The sequence below is a fragment of the Haliaeetus leucocephalus genome, unplaced genomic scaffold (assembly GCF_000737465.1).
Source record: "Haliaeetus leucocephalus isolate CR32 unplaced genomic scaffold, Haliaeetus_leucocephalus-4.0 Scaffold21, whole genome shotgun sequence".
Lineage (NCBI taxonomy): Eukaryota > Metazoa > Chordata > Aves > Accipitriformes > Accipitridae > Haliaeetus > Haliaeetus leucocephalus.
In genome coordinates, this window is record NW_010972457.1 from 1,030,212 (window position 1) to 1,051,331 (window position 21,120).

General features: G+C 38.2%; 1 protein-coding gene across 1 annotated transcript in view; it reads right to left on the reverse strand.

The window, feature by feature from the left end:
- The window catches only part of SLC10A7 (solute carrier family 10, member 7), a 155,302-nt gene that overhangs the window by 119,668 nt on the left and 14,514 nt on the right, over nucleotides 1–21,120 (reverse strand). Inside the window, exon 4 of the mRNA XM_010576340.1 lies at nucleotides 19,594–19,669. Within this exon, the coding sequence (XP_010574642.1) occupies nucleotides 19,594–19,669 (76 nt within the window). The remainder of the gene's footprint in view (nucleotides 1–19,593; nucleotides 19,670–21,120) is intronic.

The window sequence follows — 21,120 nt, forward strand, 5'->3', positions numbered from 1 at the left end:
CAGATTTTTGAGTGGACTAGAGTATCAAAATTGTCTTCAAATTTCTATAGGGATCCTGTGGCTTCTCTGCTCTCCAGCTCCGCTTTCACGCGGAACACCAGAATACACATGATCCTGTTTTAAGGAACTGTTAATCTCTTTGGAGAAGCTAATGAATGATAATCCAGGAAAGAACATGTGACAAAGGCAAACAGAACTAAAAAAACTGCAAGGAATGGGTGGATTTAATGAAGATTTTATTGAAAGGTCAACACACTGCATGATCAAACAACGTTTTTAAAAGCCTACAAAAAACGACTCCAACACCCAAATGCTCTATTTTTGACTAATTCATAGGTTTCAGCTGCCAGCAGTGTCATCCCTGAAGTATGATCCTCTGACAACTGCAACAGATTCAGCCGAGTGCCCGACGGGCTGCTCCGGGCTTAGAAACAGGGCAGTTCACAACGCACTGAGCCCACAGGGGTAAGATGGGCTGCAAATATGGAGAAAGGAAGGTTTAATTCTAAGGCCAGGCTCTCCTACCACCAGAGGATACCTGGGGTTTGCCACAAACTCTGGTCCGTCAGATTCCCATCCTCCCCAAACCACTATAGGTTACATCAGACAGATGTGACACCAGCAGCTGGACAAGAACTGTTGCAGGCAGCCCTGCAGAAGGCCCTTTTCCTATACTGATGCTCCTATGTCCTTCCTACAGTGGTGCTCCTACATCCTAGGTGTTCCCAGTGCACGCTTACTGCCCGCGCTCCGCATCGGAAAGAACCAGGGCACTTAGACCTGGAAGAAATAAAAATCTCACATGTATTTTTCTGAGGGCAGTAAGTACGCCCATACTATGAACATTATCCCAGCCACGTACTTCCAAGCAGCATCATTAAAACCCTGGGGTGGTACATAACAATAGCAATAAGGAAGAGATCACTTCTGCGTGGGTGTCCTTTTTGTTTCAAATCAACCACCACACCTTTTCTTCCCTTCCATTGGCAAGGGCAAGTTAAAAAGAATGGACGCTAAACAAATTCAGATTCTAATCCTTTTCTAAGGGCAGGCCCATACGATTTAACTTTGCCTCATTTCAGGATATCTTCAAAGTGTTCAGAACAGAGCTTTGGAGAAACCTCTGGATAATCCACCATATCACACCAGCTCCCAAAGAAAACAAATCCCTGCCAAAACCTTTAAAAGTGCTACAGCAGAAGCAGTTTGAAAATCGCGTGCTAAACTTTACTAGGGACCATGCAATTACAGAGCATCCTACTTTCTTTTTCTTCCTATTTCTCACACCATAGCTATCCTGCTTAATCTTCCAGCCACAACATTCCCCTCTCAGTGGGAGAAATGATACTAAAAAATTACCCCAATGTATTTTAGCAGTTTCCTAATGCACTGTAACAGTTGGATAAGAAGAAAAGAATCTGTGCTTCGCTAGCTTTAGTTCCATCATATCAACAGTAAAAAAACTCCTGAACAATTCAGCATACTTCCAAGATATTCAGAAAGATGCTATGCAATTTTTTTTCTGAACAGCAATCAAGCAAATTCACCTTTGCTTTCTCACCAAGCAGGTATCTTGTTAGAGTGAATGTGGATTAGTCCAAATAATTAAATTTTGTAATACCAGCAGCACCAGGACAATAAACTGTTTTGTATGCTCTCTATATACAAGTAAGAAAAAGTCATAAAATATTCCATACCACCACACTAAAAACTTATATTGTATTTATTAATATATAGTCTACTGCAGAACAATCCAGACTGCAGTGTAAAAGAAAAGCATTGTAAGGTAGAACAGGTCAAACTAATGTGTTTAAAAAATAGCATGGGATTGTATCAGTGGAGATGGCATTAACACAAGTAACACAAAAAAATGAAATAAATACTAGGCGGAATTTTAGTTTTGGTATTTTATGCACTGTAGATGCTTAATCATACACCCTCTGTCTTCACTTGCCGTGGAATTTGAACGGTGCATCCCACACACTTCCCTTTCCCCCTACTCGTTTTAAAACGACAACAAACAATACTCCACATACGAACATGTAAGATCTACTTCACAAAATACACAGGAAATAAACAGTTAGTCAATAAAGCAAACAAACCCCACAGTAATTCTACATATGAAAAGTAGAAAAATACAAAGGATATAGATACAGGTTCTAACAAACATTTCTCACAGTGTCTAAAAGCACATTTTTGTAGGATTGTCTTACTACAGCTTGGACGTATGTATTACAGACTTATTTTCAAAGCCGTATGCCATCACCGGGACTCCAACAGCAAATAAGCAAATGCTTCAGAACACAAATACTCCTTTGTTTACCCTAAGTATTGATTTATGTTCTATGGGTATCCAAACATTGGTAGCTAATGCTGCCTTGCACTGTCTATTATGAAATTACAGCTATTCAGTGAGGTTTTCTAACGGTAAATAAAAATCCCCACAGTCATTCTCCAAAAACTCAACAGCTGGAAGAAGCGAGCACTGTAGCATGACAGGAATGCCAACATATCCATATAAAGGCAAATCAAATACGCAAACAAACTCCAGAGAAAAAAGGTCTTAGAACAAAATCCATGTTAACACTTCTCCTAATTTGGAAATGGAATGGAGTAGCTCCCATTTATCTGTCATTACAGTACAACATAGAGAGGAAAAGCCATTTTGGACATTAGTAACACCACCTTGAACAACATCTGGAACTCCTCCAAGAACCTAGTTGGTCTATATAAAAAGAGTTAATGAACAATATTTTAAATGACAGATAGTTCAAGCATTGACCTCACTGCAGAACCATTAATCCTGCCCAAGTATTAAATTCTGACTACGACTCCTGATTTCAACACGTATACGAAAGGCTATATATACAACTATTAGATCTTCTCTCGTCTTTCCTAATCTAGGACATTTAACAGTATAGCTCTATAGTTCACTGCTGACTATATGTATAACATGCAGTTCTTCATGAGTTAGATATACTATTTCTGTATGTATGAACAAACCTCGGAGAAAACATCCATAAACTACTTTGATTAAATTCTCCCAGGTTTTGGAGGCTGTCTTTACCTCCAATGAAGGCTAGAGGAAATAGGCTTCTGAATGTGCTTCTGAATGCAGATGGAAGAACTCCACTTTCCTTCACTGAGCAAAGCTCTGTTTCTTATCTTGTAATTAAACAGCTCATCAGCTAATAAAATTACTTTACAGTCCTCTAATATCTGCATAAGGAGACAGTAGAGGAAAAGCTTAGTGATATTTCCTGATCAACACACTTCCTAAAGAAAGATAAGTACAATTACTCTAACTTCAAGATAATGACATACACTTAACCCACAAATAAAGCTCTGTCTTTAGAAGCATTTACAGCATGAACAATACTGATACTCGTCTTCACTTTTCTATTTTAAATTTACAGGCATAGTTTCATTTATTTGAAACAAACACCATATTTTCAAAAAGACAGTAATTAACTTATGAGAATACAGTGGACAAAAATGCAGTACTGTACTTATTTATGTATCTACTTAGCATTTTATGTCAACTGCACACTTTTCCACAAAGAGACCAGCTAAGACCAATTACTGCTTCTGGAATCCACCTACAACAAATCACAGAGACCCAATTTTCATTTGTGACTCTTACGTACTGTTTTGGGTTTGTGTGGCAGGGTTTTGGTAGCGAGAGAGGGGGCTACAGGGCTGGCTCCTGTGAGAAGCTGCTAGAAGCTTCCCCGGCTCCAAGTCGGACCCACCTCTGGCCAAGGCCGAGCCCATCAGCGACAGTGGTAGCACCTCTGGGAGAACAGATTTAAGAAGGGGAACCTGCAGTGAGTAGGGGGATTGGAATGTGAGAGGAACCCCTCTGCAGACCCCGAGGTCAGTGCAGAAGGAGGGGAGGAGGTGTGCCAGAGGAGGGGATGCCCCTGCAGCCCGTGGTGAGACGGCAGGCTGTCCCCCCCCAGCCCATGGAGGGGAGCGGGGGAGCAAAGATGGCCATGACTCCATGGGAAAGCCTGTGCTAGAGCTGTCTGTGAAGAACTGCAGCCTATGGAAGGGCCCCATGCTGGAGCAGTTTGTGAAGGACTGTCTCCCATGGGAGGGACCCCACGCTGGAGCAGGGGAAAGGTGCGGAATCCTCCCCCTGAGGAAGAAGGAGCAGCAGAGACAACGTGTGATGAACTGACTGCAAACCCCATTCCCCATCCCCCTGTGCTGCTGTGAGCAGGAGGTAGAGAAAGCTGGGAGTAGAGTTGAGCCAGGAAGGAGGGAGGGGTGGGGGGAAAGTGTTTTAAGATTTGGCTTTACTTCGTATTATCCTTGTTTTGATTGGTAGCAAATTAAATTGAATTTGTTTTTTTCCCCAAGTAGAGTCTGTCTTTTGCCCATGACCACAACTGGTGAGTGATCCCTCCCTGTCCTTGTCTCAACCCACGAGAGTTGCTTTATATTTTCTCCACCTCATCCCACCAGGGCCAGCAGGGAGGAGTGAGCAAGTGGCTTCGTGGTGCTTTGCTACCGGCTGGGCTTAAACCACGACACCTACGCTTACCCAGTCCACTGCTTTGATTTCAACAGAGAAATATCTGATTTACACTAGGATAAAGGAGAAGAATCATGCCCAAGTTTCCAGGTACCCTCACTAGCAGCACAGGTGTTCTTTTGCTAGCATGTGCTAATTGGCAGGAAAACCAAATTCAACTATTTCTAGTTTTGTAAAAACAACTAAGAGCAGAGATGGCTCAGAATAAAGTCTCAACATACTATAATATGCTCTACAGGAGGAAATAACCTGACGAAATTTTCCGTTGTCTTGCATCACACAATTTAGAAGGAACTTGAAGCCTGAAAGGCAGGAAATCTCCTTCTTGTATGGCAGATCTGCATTAGGTTGTAAAAAATTATTAGAGAGTATGAAGACACTCCTGCCTCCCACCCCTCACAAAGCAAAAAAAATCCACAAGAGCTGATAAAGAAACCATGAACATAGCCTGCTGGAAGCGCTGCTAAATGAGGCATCTACCTCACAAGATACTGTATGATAAGTTAGCACAACAAGTTATTCACCTGAGTAAAATAATCTCTTGAAAGTTAGAAGCACTGACTGCTACTAAGACCAGGCAGTCTGGGAAACAAAAGACTACTGCAGATTTCGGTGTGGTTTTGTATTAGTAAGGAAGATGATAAACAACACACTGGAACTGGCTGGTAATTTGAAAGAGGAGGGAAATTAAAATCATTGTGATCACTTAGAGACATGACAGGATGCTTACACAATGGGCACAGCAACTTATACCATGCAAAAATACCAGAGGGGGGGAAGAATTGGGAGGGTGGTAAGCATAATTATACTGCTAAGACAATGAGAAAGAAATTTTACACATTCTGAAGACAAAAATGCACTTCTGAATCCTGTTCACAACTCAGAGCTCAGCTGTCAGACTCACAAAGTACCTGGGTTATGAAGTGTCATTATGTTCTAGGATTTCATAATTACATAAAACAAAGTCAATCAGAACTAGTGCTGTCCTGGTTTCGGCTGGGATAGAGTTAATTTTCTTTCTAGTAGCTGGTATAGTGTTACATTTTGGATTCAGTATGAGAACAACACTGATAACACACTGGTGTTTTCAGTTGTTGCTAAGTAGCGTTTATACTAAGACAAGGATTTTTCAGCTTCTCATGCCCAGCCAGCAAGAAGGCTGGAGGGGCACAAGAAGTTGGGAGGGCACACAGCCAGGACAGCTGACCCAAACTGGCAAAAGGGATATTCCATACCATGTGACATCATGCCCAGTATATAAACTGGGAAGAGTTGGCCTGGGGGGGCAGATCACTGCTCTGGAACTAACTGGGCATCAGTCAGTGAGTGGCAATTGCATTATGCATCACTTGTTTTGTATATTCCAATATTATTACTATTGCCATTTTATTATTGTTGTTATTATCATTATTATTTTCTTCCTTTCTGTCCTATTAAACTGTTCTTATCTCAACCCATGAGTTTTACTTTTTTTCTTTCCCGATTCTCTCCCCCATCCCACTTGGGGGGGAGGGGGGGGCGGGGAGTGAGTGAGCAGCTGCATGGTGCTTAGCTGCTGGCTGGGGTTAAACCACAACAAGTGCAGAGGCTACTATTTTGGATTTATACACATCTAAAAAAAGAGAAAACTCCTACCTATAAAACTGAACTAATTTAAATGTAATACTCTAAATTTGAAGAAAACTGAAAAAGAAAATGCTAAGGAATCAACTAAAAGAAATCAAGGATACAAGGTGGGGGGTTTTTGTTATTTGCAGAAGATTATACACTCTGAGTTTTATCTGCTGGGAGTATCAGGAAGGTTCAAACAACCAAATGTAGCAACACAGGCATTTGTTACTCAAGGAGTCATGACAGCAGACCCCTTATGAAGCAGAGATGCCTCAGAGTGACTCATTTTCAGAAGGGATCTGATGACAGCACTTCACAATAGTGAATATTTTTCTGAGTATTCCACACTTACAAATAACATCTATTGTTCTGAGTTTCTCAGATCATAAATTGCAGAGTCAAGCCATGCAGAAGTCATTGACATGGGTGGTACGAATAGCAAAAACGTCCTAGTATCAATAGGTCACAGATATTTGTGACTATGCTTAGAAATAGAAATGCCTCACAATTGTACAAAAGAGGCTGCACTGCTGATTGAAGGGAAAAACGTATAAAAGAGGGGCCATTGACTAAATTATTAAAATATACACCTTGGAGAACATAACCTATATAGAAAGTCTCACTCAATAAAGATATTCTGGACCATTTGGATAATGAAAGTACAGCAAGTATTTTTGAGATAACACATACGACATTAACATTACAGAAAAAAAATGTTATAGTATATATTTTCTAAATTGCATGATCACATGCCATTTTAAAGCAGAAGCATAAAACACATCCATAGATCAGAACTGAGATTTTATGTCCAACTTTAATGTTGTCATTTCTTGAATTACAGGTAACCTAACAATCCAGCTTATGCTTCCACTTCTCACAGGACTTTTAAGAAATCACGTATATTGAATATATGAAGTTTTCCTAAAAACACATTCATTTTGAAACAAAGTACTTTGCTTAAATAGAAAACCTGATAGCCACTCTCAGAGCTGACTTTCTCTAGTTCCAGTTATAAAATCTTCTTAGTGTAGAATTAGTTTATATTTTTTATATTTTCAAAGAAATTAAAATATCACTTGCCAAAAATATATATGTACTTAATATCTGTAGTTGTAACTCAGGGGAACAAATGCATCTTTTAACAAATACCTCTTCTTAAAGCAGATGGGAGGATTTAAGAAAACAAAAGACCAAAGACCTTAAATTTTACGTAGAAGTGAAATGGCATGAAAACAGGACTAAACAGACTCTTCTGAATAAAGTCACAACAGCTGAAACTTTCCTGTAAATGTAATAACCTTCATGACAGCGAAAGCACAAATATGAAGGGATTAATTTTTGTCGATGGTTGTTTAATACTCTATACTTTTAAACACAGCACATCACTGGCAAATTTCAACACTTCTACAAGCAAACAGATTGAGGACTGTAAACTCTGTGAACAAGTGAGTGGTGTTATTGGCAGGGATATTTGCAAAACCATTCCCAAGATGCAGGCACAGAGTTCAGACTCTCTACTATTGAGCAGATTCCTATTGCTCATTGGTACCACTGAAATGCATGCATGCACACATGCAAAGGCTAGCAAAATGTAAAAGTCTGTTGAATAAACAGACAAATTAATATCCATTTCCACTGACAGGATAATAGTCTGGGTCACTAAAAACCTTAGTTCTACTTATGCTTTTCTACCCTGTTTCCCTTCAACATTTATTCTTTCTGGTTTACGTGAACTACCAACAAATAAGGACAGAGACACCATATCACTGCATACACATGTGTTTTGATTAATCCATTACAGACTGAAGATCATTCAGGTTTACTAAATTATATTTCTATAGAAGGTTTATTGTTATTAACTAAGGAAGGTATTGCCTGTATGCTATGACAAAGACTGACACAGCTGAAAAGCTAGGAAATTTTTCTAAAAGTCTTTGCAGTGTTACAAAAAGAAGAGGATTTTTTTCATCTGAAAAGGTTGAAATAAAGCCACAATAGATAGCAATAATTACAATGGCTCTGATCTTCAGTATCCGGATTAGAGGCTGTAAACTCCCCATCGATAATGTGAAAACCTTAGTGAATGTTTCATGCCCTAGTATTATGTCTGAGAAATAACTTTTCAGACTCCATTATGTCCGCCATGAACTTGATCTTTCACCTCTAGTGAAAATCCTCTTATAACTATAATTCTAAAGTTAATGATGAGAGATTTCATTTGCTTTCCAAGCACAGATAAAACCTTTTTGAAATACACTCTCACTGCCATGACCTTGGTCTATGACTTAAGAGTTCACCACATGTAATAATTTACTTTGCCCCATGGGGCTCATTGAGATTTCCTTTTAAAAGGTTTTGGATATGCAGTTGGAGCTGAAACACTCACACAGTATGTATCAAAGTATACATCCCCGTATACATTATGGATATTTTGCAACAATATCAACAAACAAAATGAATTTAGATCACTGCAAAATATAACAACAAAAAGGTCTAGCTAAGCAAAGTCATCCACATTATTCGACATTCTGGGAGTTCAACAAATTCAACATTTGGGGAATTTTGCTGCAATAATCCACAATACCTGCTAGCACAGGGAGTTTCAAAATTTCATGGAAGAAGTAATATACGTAAATTGGCAAACTAATTCAGGAAATGTACTGTTGCTCTGGACTTACCATCTCAAACACAGTTCAGTTCAAGCACAGTAATACTCTCTTCAGCTTGTGTGCCATGTAATTACCAGAATTACTGCATTAGACAACCCAGTTAGTCTATGGCTGCTGACTTCTTTGCTGATAAGCAGTGCACTACCTTCTTTGTTTGCTCATGTATTTCTTACTAAACATCCCTTTATTACTAAAAATAAATAGATGAAGTCAGAACTACTGTATCCACCTCAATATGAGGCAAGCTTTTTGTTCCCATGAATCTTGGGGAAAATTCCTTCACAAACATTATTTAACTTAAATTCAAGCACTGGCTTGCAGCCCTTGTCAAAAAGTACATAGCTACTGCCTCACAGTGTGAAGCGCACGTCAATGAATGGCAACATACTGCCAAGCGCGACTGTGGCTCCTACCAGTTCCCACTCTGCCTCTGCCTTGCGCTGTCTCGCAGAGCAGCCGGGCAGTTGGTGCTAACTCCCTGTGGATGCGTACGAGGGCCTGAGGCAGGGCAGGATTCGAAGGCAGACAGCACGGACTTCGAGAGGTCAGGCTGAGGGTGGTGAGGGGACCCAAAATGCCAGAGAAGCAAACCGTCTGGAAATGCAGCTTGTGGTGGGGATATATATGATGAGGTACTGAATGGGTTGGCAAAGGTTATATTTAATGGTAAAACTTCTTCTCCCCCATCACACAGATGAACTGTCAGGAGCTATTGTGCTTTCAGGGTACCTATAGTGGAGTGAACGCACTAATATTCCTTTGCCATTCTCCTGCCACTCAAAATTTCCTAAACACATAGGAACAATCCACATCTTCTCATAGGGGCTTCCCATACAAGTACAAGAGTTTAAGCCTGTGCTACAGCTACTCCGAGTAGTGGTGTTTCCCCTCCATCCTTGTTAATTTAGAAGTGGCAGCAGAAGTAGCAGATTTCAGACAGAGAAGGCCATATGCACAAGGGAACACCTGCAAAAATCCTAGCTGAGCAGGAAAGCACCTGGCTGTGGGGACTGCATGTCTGAAAAAGGGTTCCCAGGAGGCATGTGGCTTTTCTTCAACACGTCCAGAAACAGTTTACCAGTAGCTTGCTGTTTTCAGGCTTCATAATAGGGCCAATATTTTCCGGAAACTGGAGCCTAGATAATGCTTTGAAATCAGAGGAAATTTGCTGCTCTGCTGCTCTCCACATTTTTTGCCAAATGCTCTAACAAATTAAAAAAAAAGTCAATTTAACAGAAAAATACAAACTGGAAACAATTCTAAAATATTCTATCTTCTCATAAGAGTATAATAAAAACATTTTAAATAAATTTGGGCTTGTTTATTTTTATATAAAGGAATCTAGAAATTTGTTCCGTCTCTTCATGCAGATGAGGTTTTCATCATAAGAATGTAAGACACTTTTTCTTAACATGTGTTGAATATAAACATTTGACAAACAATTTAGAAGACAAAAACCTTCATGATGTTCTTTCATAATCATAATGATGAAAACAGGATAATAAAGTCATTTAATTTCGTTGAAAAAGAATGAAATTTAAAGAAAATAGTAATTTTAACTGAAAATCCTGCTTCATGTTTTACAGCTACGATTTCCACAAATCAGGACTTAATATTGCACACCCAAATAGAGAGCTAAAGAAAACAAATTATAGAAATACTGAATTTGCAAGCCTGATTGCTTTCTTTCCTATATATTATTATTAGCCACTAAGCAAATACATTCATACCAGATAAAAATGTGCTTGGATAGAAACAAAAACTTTCCCAAGTGAAATACTCTGAAGCTTTGATTTTAACACACAAAGGACAAATTTAAGAAAGGAGAAACAATGTAACATTATCTCTTTACAAGCCAGTGTTCAGAACTTGCACGTTTCAAGAACAGTAATGCTATCCTTGACTAAATCCACTAAAGATATTCCTAAAGGGCATTTTGTCTTCTCAATAGACATGTTTAATTTTGTTTTATCTGCACTGAACTGCAGTCATATGTAAAAGGTATTTTTCAGATCTCAAAATGTTAGCAATGCTTTACAGATTATCATTCCACATGTTCTTTTTAGAAAGAAATACTGAATTAATTCCATTTTTCACAATCAATACTGTTGCATTTTAGCTTTTGCTAGTTTTATAAATACATGTTTTCATTCCCAGTCATGGGAATGCTGGGGCCACCAACAGCCATTCTAAACTATTTGCAGTAGTATCCCTTCATGAAATACAGTCCAGGTCCATAGAAACAGGTAAACACATGAAGAGACGTCAAAGGAACCATCTTTATTGTTCATGGTAGAAAATAAACCACCTACAAACAACAGACAAAGCTGAAGAGTTTCTGTTCTGCTGTATCAGTGATTTAACATCAATCCTAACACATGCAATGATTAAACACGTCACTTACTATTAAAATTAATATTAAATTAGCGTTTGCTTTGTAAGCCGACACGAGTGACAGCAGAACCAGAACCCAGCGTGTCGCTGGGTTTCAGTGCCAGCAAACAACTGCACTGCTCTGCCAAAAGAAAGACATTAGAAAATGACCCTTACACAGTGAATGCTGGCACCGTGCAGGCATTCAATGGAATTAAGACTGCATAAAACACTCCACTGCAAACAAATCACTTGTAGCTTTTTGAAGCTGTCACCTTCAGAATAATATTTCCAGTCTTCACTGCTCTCCAAAAGATAGCCTTTCTTTCAAAGACTGAAGTAGGGAGAGCAAGTAACACAATTCCCTCACTAGTAAAATATTTGCAATCTCTCTTTCAAACAGCTATGAAGATTAAACAGCAGACAGTACAAAAGCTGAATTTTAGGGGGGCAGTAGACCACACTCTCTGAACAAATCAGTAATATTTCTATTAAAATATTTGCAAACAGTTAAAAATGCTTGCTTTGCATAGGCAATGCATTTCATACAGCACTCTCTGCTAAATACAGGAAGCTCTTGTGCGCTGTAATTTCACACTGAATTAACCTGCAGACCAAGACAAATACAAAACCACCTTGCTTTAAAAGGCCATTTTTGTCAAGCATGAGAGCAAGACTCTACTGTCCTGGCTTCTTTATGCCACAAACAGCTTTCAGGGTCACTGAATTTTGTCCCATAGCAGACAAAAAACTGATCTCCCCTGCCAAGCACTGAAAAACAGCAACAGCAAAGTCTCTGAAAACACTCTTGTTACAAAGTCAGATCTAGGACAGTCAGGCAAACACAGCTGTAAAAACACAAGGCTACGATGATTCGAGGTAAGTTTCCAGCCACAGCCTAACCAGTTTAGCGTAACTTAAACAGGTAATTTTACAACTTTCTAGATAATGGCAGAGCTGCTACAAGCACCCCAGATTTGGAAAGGGTAAACGTGCACAAGGCTGCAAGTTCTGTGTCATACAACTTAGAGTACATAAAGTTGTTCAGTTAAGAGATATAATACGTTTTCTTGCACTTCCCTAATTTCTTACGCTCCCAGGAGTGTAGGAGAGAGGCTTTTTTCACTGGACACTTTATGAGCCATATGAAAGACCCTGAGTTAGAGGTACTGGCAACCAGGGCCAAAATTAAGTCTTTTGTCACAAGTCTAACTCAACCACTGACACCTTAGGTTAGTAAATCAGCTGATTTTCAAAAGGTGTTGGGAGAATCTGAAACTTCATACAAACTAAGGAGTTTGGAGGTAAAGTGCTTGAATATGAGGATTTCAGAAGCCTCACTGTTAGCCTGAATTTGCTTCCACTGAATTAAGAGCAGAGCTGAATACCTTTGAAAATCCTTTCCATTCTGAACAGTTTTAGTAGTGGATCTGTATTAGAACTACTAGTGATAAATGAAAGGAGAACAATGAGGGAGGGGAAAAAAAACCAGAAGATTCCACAATTGCTTTGGGTTATAGAAGACTTGAGAAGACTATGAGGAACTCTAGAGATATCTAATGGAGCTGCGTAACTGGGACACATTACAGTGATGAAATTCATATTGTAAGTAATAATTTGGGCTACTCCTATGCATTGATGGATATAAAATGCACTCACCACTCAGGGAAGGAAAAAACCCTAAGTGTCAATAAATAGTTCAATAAAAACCATCTGCTCAAAGCACAGTAATGATAAAAGAAAAGTAAACTCTTAGGATACATAAAAAATTATACTGTAATACTAGAATAGAGTGGGTGAATTTAATAGCACAACAGCTCCTATGTACATACAAGGCTTATGCTGACACAGTTAATTCTTTATATTTGTACATGTGAAGTACAGGCATCTTCCCTAAATTTGTCCTCTGACACTCACATACATTTCCCAGCCACTTCAGTGCAGTATCTAATGGTAGAATTAGTTACATTTTCATTTAGAACTATTTAATCTGTGTGGGCAGACAAAATTTATTACTTAAGAAATAAATAAAAAAATTCATTAGAGTTTTTTTCTTTTACAGTATCAAATTTAAAAACAATAGAATGAAATGACCCTTTCATAAACAAAACCCCCAAAAATGAATATTTTAAGTGCAATTTGGAAATCAAATTTTAGACAACACTACTGTAAATTTTTACTTATATTTAGAGAAGAAAAAACTATTATAGAAGACAACTAAACATCATGACACATACAGTTTATTTGAAGATCTTAAATGATTTTGTTTCATAATGTACATGTGTTACCTTCCAAGGGTAAACACTCTTGGTACACTGGTGCATCAGTGTATGAATCACAAACCATTGGAGCTTGTACTTCTTTTTATTCATTTTATTTTGTTTTTTAAAAGGTTAATGTACATGTATACACAGTTCAAAGAACTTCAGATATTTTTAGAGAAATCAATATCTTTCCTGTGACTTTACAGTAGCATTAGGGTTCACTTCTTGGTTTTTTTTTTTTTACTTTAAAAAAACCCCCACCACTCTCAAACAGAGGAATTTTCCAGTGTACTCATATGCTCTTTAGAATACCAGTTAAAACTACTGCATATAATTTGTTGTCAACATGTTACTACTCTCCCTTGATTTTCTTCCAGAAAGGCTAGCCGTGGACCTTGCAAATATATATTTGTTTTTATGTTCTACATCCGCTTCAAAAAACAAATCTAAAAATCAATACTAGAACTCTTTCTTTACTTTATATCTTATTTCCTAAATACCTTTCTAGCTTTCTTCATTATAGTCTATTTTATATCTCAAAATCTTGTCATGCATACGCAACACCTTGTTTCACAAAAAGCATAGCAGATCCACACAGAAGTTGCAAAAAAAAAAAAAAAAATAAAACGGCACCTTGATTAAGAGGTTTTGTACAAGCTACAGCTTAACTGAACAAAAAAAACCTCAGTGGTTTTGTTGTGTGTGAGACAGCAAAATAGCCAAAGTATTCTTCAATAAAATGAACTGTCTGCCACGATTTATCTGTACAATTCCATCACAGCTCTTGCCTGTTATGTTACACTTCTCAAAAATATGTCATTAAGCTGCCATAAAAGTCATTGCAAATTGTTTTTTCTCCCAAACTGATAATAGACTTATAGATCTAATTTTCAATCTCTTTTCTTCATTACTTCAATTCTTAAGGAGAGTACATTTGCTGTCTGAATACTTTGTAGTAATATCTAGCATCTCTACCGCATTTCTGTCTGAGGATCTCTGAGCTTTTAATAGGTTTGTCTTTACAGCACCTTGAAATGCTGACATATTTATTTGTCTCCCTCTTGCAAAAATGGATAGTTAGAAGCAGACTTTTAAAGAAATGGGGTTTATAATTTCACTAAAAAACTATAAGACTTTTCAAAAAAAGACACAAAAAAGACTTCCGTGCTATCAGACACTATAAAGTCATTAAAATCCTGACCCTTCACAGCTCAACAAGAGCAAAGAACGAAAACAAGGCCTTCTGTTTTTCATTCCTATTTTTTTTAACATAGGCTGTTCTCTTCAGAAATCAAGAGACTTCCTAAGTGTTACTGATGACAGAAACAACTAAGTAATTGAGAAAATATCAAACTAAAATTTAGATTTTGATTTCTCACGGTGATCCCTCCTTACTTTTTGCCAGCGTACATATGAACATTTTTTTGTTCATATAGGGCTTCACATGCATCAAATTAAATTCAGTACTTGAAACTGGCTTTGCTAATGAACTAAATGTATTTGCAGCAAAAGCGAGGAATAGGCTGTTTTAGAAAGTTGTTTGCAGGGTTAATGAAAGTAACATCATATAGGAAGATATCACAAGAGGAATGATAGAAAATCAGGGTGAAGAGGGAGAAGCAGAGAGAAGAAATAACAGTTGAAAGACAGGTGAGAGAACAAACCACAGATCATACAGAGACCTGGGAGAGGAGTTGAAGAAACCCAAGAATGGGCCACAGAGTCAATAGGTGTGAATCTGTAGCCCTACTAGACACGTATTTCTGCTCATCACATTAGGAACAGCTACTTCCACCAAAACAAAAGCTAGAATAGCCATAAATCATCTTCCTCTCCTCCAAACGCCAAGATTTTCAGAAAGCAGAGAGTTTTCCTCCCCACTGCTTACACCTCTCATTTGCCAACACCTCTCTGGATAGAATGATACTAGCTCCTAGCTAGTCTGAATTACATAGGCAGATCTTTGGACAGGAATTTTAGTCTCCACCACATCTCTACCAATAACCACAGGTATCTTACAATGGCACATATCAGACATTTTCAGAAGATGGTACCTGTATCACTACTAGTACACAAGTTATTCTGAAGCAGTACAGAAACACTGTCTTGAACAGCTGAACACCTCTGCTGCTGCCATTGCCATCAATGCCGATACGTAAGGAAATGAGATTTGAAAAGTCTGTCTTAAGTCTCATGTAACAAGCAGTACTGAGAGTGAACTAGTCACTCCATTATTTTCTTTGCAGCTAGAATCTTTTGTTCTTCCACTCTGCTAATGCCAACACTGGATTTCTCCTCCATTGACTACAGCAAAAAAATCCAATACACCTATAAAATCTGCTACTGGTTTTCAGTTTATCTCTATGCTGTCCTTCCATTTCTTTCTTATGAAGCTACAGAGATCTTTTCCCCCGTATAATCCCTATGACTTGTGAAGAAGGCTCTTTCCAGTCCCCTAAAACAAGCCACCAAACCACTCACGCATCAGAGCTAAGTGAAGATGTTAATTTTCACCCTCAAATACCAAAAGACTTGGAAGCCTTTTGGCTTCTGAATATAATGCTTTTCCCCACCATAATGGCACAGCTACAGCAAGCAAAGGTGCTAACTGGCTTGATTGTCTTCCCTTATTAAGGGAAGGATACTGCTGACAAAAGGCTTTTGGTAAAGATTTATTTCCTCTGGAATGCCCCAACCATCAAAACCAGCCCCCACCTGCTCATCTACCAGGCATACTGCAAAGTAATACAAATGGCTAATGTGGTAGAGTTTGGCAGGCACACCTAACAGCTGCTTAAGACAAGAAATTTGAAAGCAGTATGGATCACAAGGTTGGTGATCAAATGATGTATAGGAAGAAGGAAGATTTATTTTTGCTTTGGACAATTTTATATTTGCACTCTTGAGTAACTGTTCAGCTGTTATATTCGTATACACAGATCAAGAGGACTTAAAGCTTAGACACACTTTTTTGATATACCATGTGTTTGAACCATGAGGAAAACAAACACTGGTAGATTGTATAGTTGCTATTAAACACTGACAGTCATATAATAAAGATTTTTATAGCTTACCTAGGTTTCTAAGTACAATCCCAGAACACCAACTTTTTCAACAATGAGCACAGTTTAATCAGAATTCTTTGTATCAGCTTTGGTGATCACACCTTACTTAGCCAACCAAAGCAGAACATTTTCTTTTGTGCCCTTGGGCATGTATGAATTAAAAAAAAAAACAGATCCTTGTAAGATTAACAAAAATGTATTCCTTTTATCATCTCACAACCAAATTTTCCAACTGATATGCAGCAAAATCCCCCATCCAAGTAGCTTCTAATGATGTAGACTCTCTTTCTAAGCACTTGACCAAATACTTAAATCACCCTGTCCCAGAACAATAAAATATAGCTCTTACATAAGGCTTTTCAGCACCGATCTTCAAACACTTCACAAAGTTGCGATTATCCATTACTGCTAACCCCAGAGACACCATACCCCACTCTGGTTTACCCAACAGTTTAATGATGGAGCTAAAAATAGAATCCATGCTTCCTCATCCCCAAGTGAGTACTACTTCTACCATGCCATAGTGCCTGATATTCCATTGAGAATAACCCAAGTCCAAACTGACATTCAACAGTCATTTCTACTTAGATAAAGAAAACCTAAACCCCTCTATACTGTCATAAAACAGTCAACTACCACAGCTCATGTGCTGTGTTTCAAGAAATCCAAAGAGGTCTTCAGAGCACTTATTGAGGGTGTGCCTGTACTCTACAGCAGCAGGACACGTCTCAGACTAATTAGCTCATGTGGAGCTTCCTCACTATATTGCTTCTGAGCAAGCTCATTTATCTTCATATTACATTATGCAGTGTAGATACACCCTCAGACAAATCAATTTCTCTAGGTAAGGGATACACGCTTGACGAGGCAAAAGCAGTTTAAGAGACATTATTATGAACAAATGCTCTCACAGTACAATCACTTATATTTCCAGTTGACTCCCGGGTTTAAATTCTTCATGTATCAGAACGGATTTAAATTAAAACGGGAAAAAATGCATTGTTCTGCTTGTGTCAGAAAAGAGAAATATATCAATAACAGCTTAGGTGAAACTTGGCAAGGAGGAATGCGAGAGGGTCTTCTCCCCTAGCATGAGGGATATGATTTGCTGTTCTTCAGAAGAAAAATTAACAACAGTCTGCACAATAAAGAAGCATCAAATTCCAAAAAAATGTTTGCATTGGAAACTTGGTCAAGTTTAGCAATAAATTTGCCCCACACTTTGTCTACACTGAGCGTGTTTAAAGGGTGTTTCTCTTTTGCATACTTTCCTAGAGCCTGACTGAGAACTCTCAATTCCCAAGACCCAATTCTTGATTCACTCTGTCTCCGTTGTCAGCAACTATCTGTAAAAATCACTAACAAGGTATGCATTTTTACATTCCTCCAACACCAGTATGGTGCAGAAGAATTAAAAGGTTCAAGCTTACTTTGTCAGTGATTTATACAATTACTTACACAAGCCTCACATGATAGAAGGTTTCTGGTTTTCAGCTGGTATGAAATACACACACCCCTACCACCCCAGAAGAATACTGCCATAAAAAAAGTGAACTCTAATGGTCACGAAACTAAAGTACCTCTCACACTCCTGCACACAAATGCTATATGCTACTGCCTTCAACTAACCAATCACACCTTATTTTTTTCCAGAGGATCTTTTCCTTGTTCTAAGGATAGGACAGACAGTGCTAACACTGAACGAGCACTTACTCAATACTTCATTTCATCCTCGCTGTTCACTATGTGGCATCTTTGTATAGTTTACAGCACCTACATCTAGAATCCTAAGTAGATAACTTCTCATTTCTCTGTTGATCACTATTATGTACCCAAATTATTTCCTTATACCAATTACTCCACAGCACCTCCAATGGACAATTTTATGAATCTTGTTTTCAGGTAGCAAACTGGGAGACAGTGATGTGCATCAGGATTGCCTGTAATTAGAGATGCTTGACTTGAGATGCTTTGGGTCTCTCTTCAGAGGATAGAGCAATTAAACAGCACTTTGTCAGTACAAAGTACGACTTCAATCTATTTCAGTGCTATCATGTGTTTTCAAAGCTGACATTAATCGGTCCCAAGAGTCTGAACTCAGAAAATGAGAAGTACACAACTAATGGCCATATTTAAAAAATGTGGTTGAAGTGACTCACCCAACCTCACACAGGAGCTCCACGGCTGAATTAAGATTTGGCTCTAACCCTCCAGAAGAGCATTCCAACAGCCCTAGCTCTAAAACCAATCTCTTTTAGTGTTATTCTCTCCTTTCCTCACCTACTAGGTCTCATTCACCTTCAGCAGTTATGAAGTAGCAGATCTAAAGGGAACAACCTCATTAATTAGCACACCTGGATTAATTTCCTAAATGCTGTCTACCCAGTCTTCCTGAAAATAGCAAGTGTTTTGTGGATAAAGAAAGTATCTGAAATGGCATCAGCATATGCCATTTTAAGGCAGAAATATAATGTGACCTAACCGAGTTTGCACAAACAACTTCAATTCTGGCATTTCCTATCTTTTGAAAACTTTGCATTGCATCACTGTCAACTCCACATTCCCGGAATTTTCATTTCATGCAGTCTCAAACAACAATATAAGATTTAAATTAATGTTTCTGTCTCCATCATCTCACTTGCTACATTTGCAGCTTCAAGCCTGAGGAACTCCTACCATTGGGCCTCTTAATTCTAAACACCATCCAAACAATCCCTGCAAGGGCAGATCTTCAACACAAAGCTAACAGTCTATGAGATAACCAGTACACAGCATATGAACATTATACAGTTACGAATTACAGTGCAGCAACAAGTAGAAATCTCCGAACAATAATTTCTATCACCTCAGAAAACTAAGCTTCTTTCAGTTTGACCAATACCAGCAGATAACATATCACTATTTCCTTTGTTTGACACCAACACAATACCCAAGCTTTAATTCTAGAATTTTTTACAAAGCACAATAGCATCACACTGCAGTCAGTGTTTTGCCACATAAGTTCATCCTGAGTAAATATTTGTTTGAATTTCTGTTTAAAAAAAGCATTCAAAAGCAAAATGAAAACTCACCTCATTTCCACCAACAGCTTTGGTTAAAATTACTGCAGAAGACACAGGAGGTGGCATGCAGCCTACTGTCTGCAAGCTGAAAACAACAAAAACAAATGTTACATTCCTCACATGAGGCAAACACTATGCAACCTAAAACCTTAAAATACCAAATAGCTGAGTAGAAACAATCATCTTATCACCTGCGCAACCCAATCAGTTTGCATCACAGTTACAGCCCTGCACCAGCTGGCAGGGTTTCTATGCCATCTCTTACCAATCACCACAGTGAAGAGTCATGTCACCATTTAAAAACTCAAACACTTAACCTCTCTGTGACTCCATTTCCCCATCTGTAGTACTGTATCTACCATTCTCAGAGATCTACACATCTATCACTAAGATAACTGCGTCAAGTGTCCTGACATAGTAAAGTTTGTAGTGTGTTGCGAGATACCTGTAGCTATTTGGAGAAAACGAAAATAAGGATGTAAACTCCTATTTCCTTGAAAAAGCCATTCAGTGATAAAAACATTCACTGCTAAGTAGAAGAGTAAGAAGAACCATGCTCACTATTTCAAGTTCCCACTACACTGTTTTTCATCAATGCCTACCAAAAAAAAAACCCCAAAACCCCAAACCAAACAAAAAAACCCACAGTTAAGCTTTTTATTTCCTGAACACCAGAAGTCCATCAAATGTTTAATTTTTATGCACATCTTCACTTCCTGGTAAAAAATCACCTGACTTCCATTAATCAAAACATCAAAAGCTTTCTCCTACATTTTAGAAGTCTAAAATACACTATTATTATTATCTGTCATTTTTTCCATTTTTTGTGCAGCAAAATTATCAATATATATAGTAAATGTTGTTGCAAAGTAAGAAAAAAAGTGGTGAGCTGTCCTTTGTTTTCAAAGGCAGTCCACAAAAACTGGTTATTACAAAAATTAGTTGTATCAAATGTGTATTTAGAAACAACAAGAACATACCACAATAGATTACAATTAAATGTGGGGCTAAGTAAAATAGGGCTTCTGAAGAAAAAGTGTGTTGACTTAGAAGGAACAGTAAGGCATGGAATAAAATAGTCTGCGCAATCCCCAAAAGCCTGGAATCTACATATGTTTTCAAGTATTGGAACTTGAGACAGTATTCTAGTTCAGAACAATCAATTACTAGTGGTGAACTACTTCACGCTTGTAACTGTGTTAGTCCACCCCTGAGAAACGCAGTGTCAAAAAGCTGTAGCAAACAGAAGTATTAAATCCAAACAATAGGGAGCATATTACAGTGCAATTGATATGCTGCAAATATACAAAAAGCTTAAATAGAAGAAACAGGTAAATGACAATGACAGTATTCAGTTTGTCAGCTACAGACACTGTGGAAAAGGAAAGAGGCAACCAATGTAAGCATTATATAAATCCAATCACAAAGTGCCAAGCACCACCTTGGAAGTATATAGTACCTTTAGCTTACAGTGAAGTAAGCTATGGAAGCAGAGAGTTATCAGCACTTAGCAGGGTAAGCTCATATTGAAAAGAA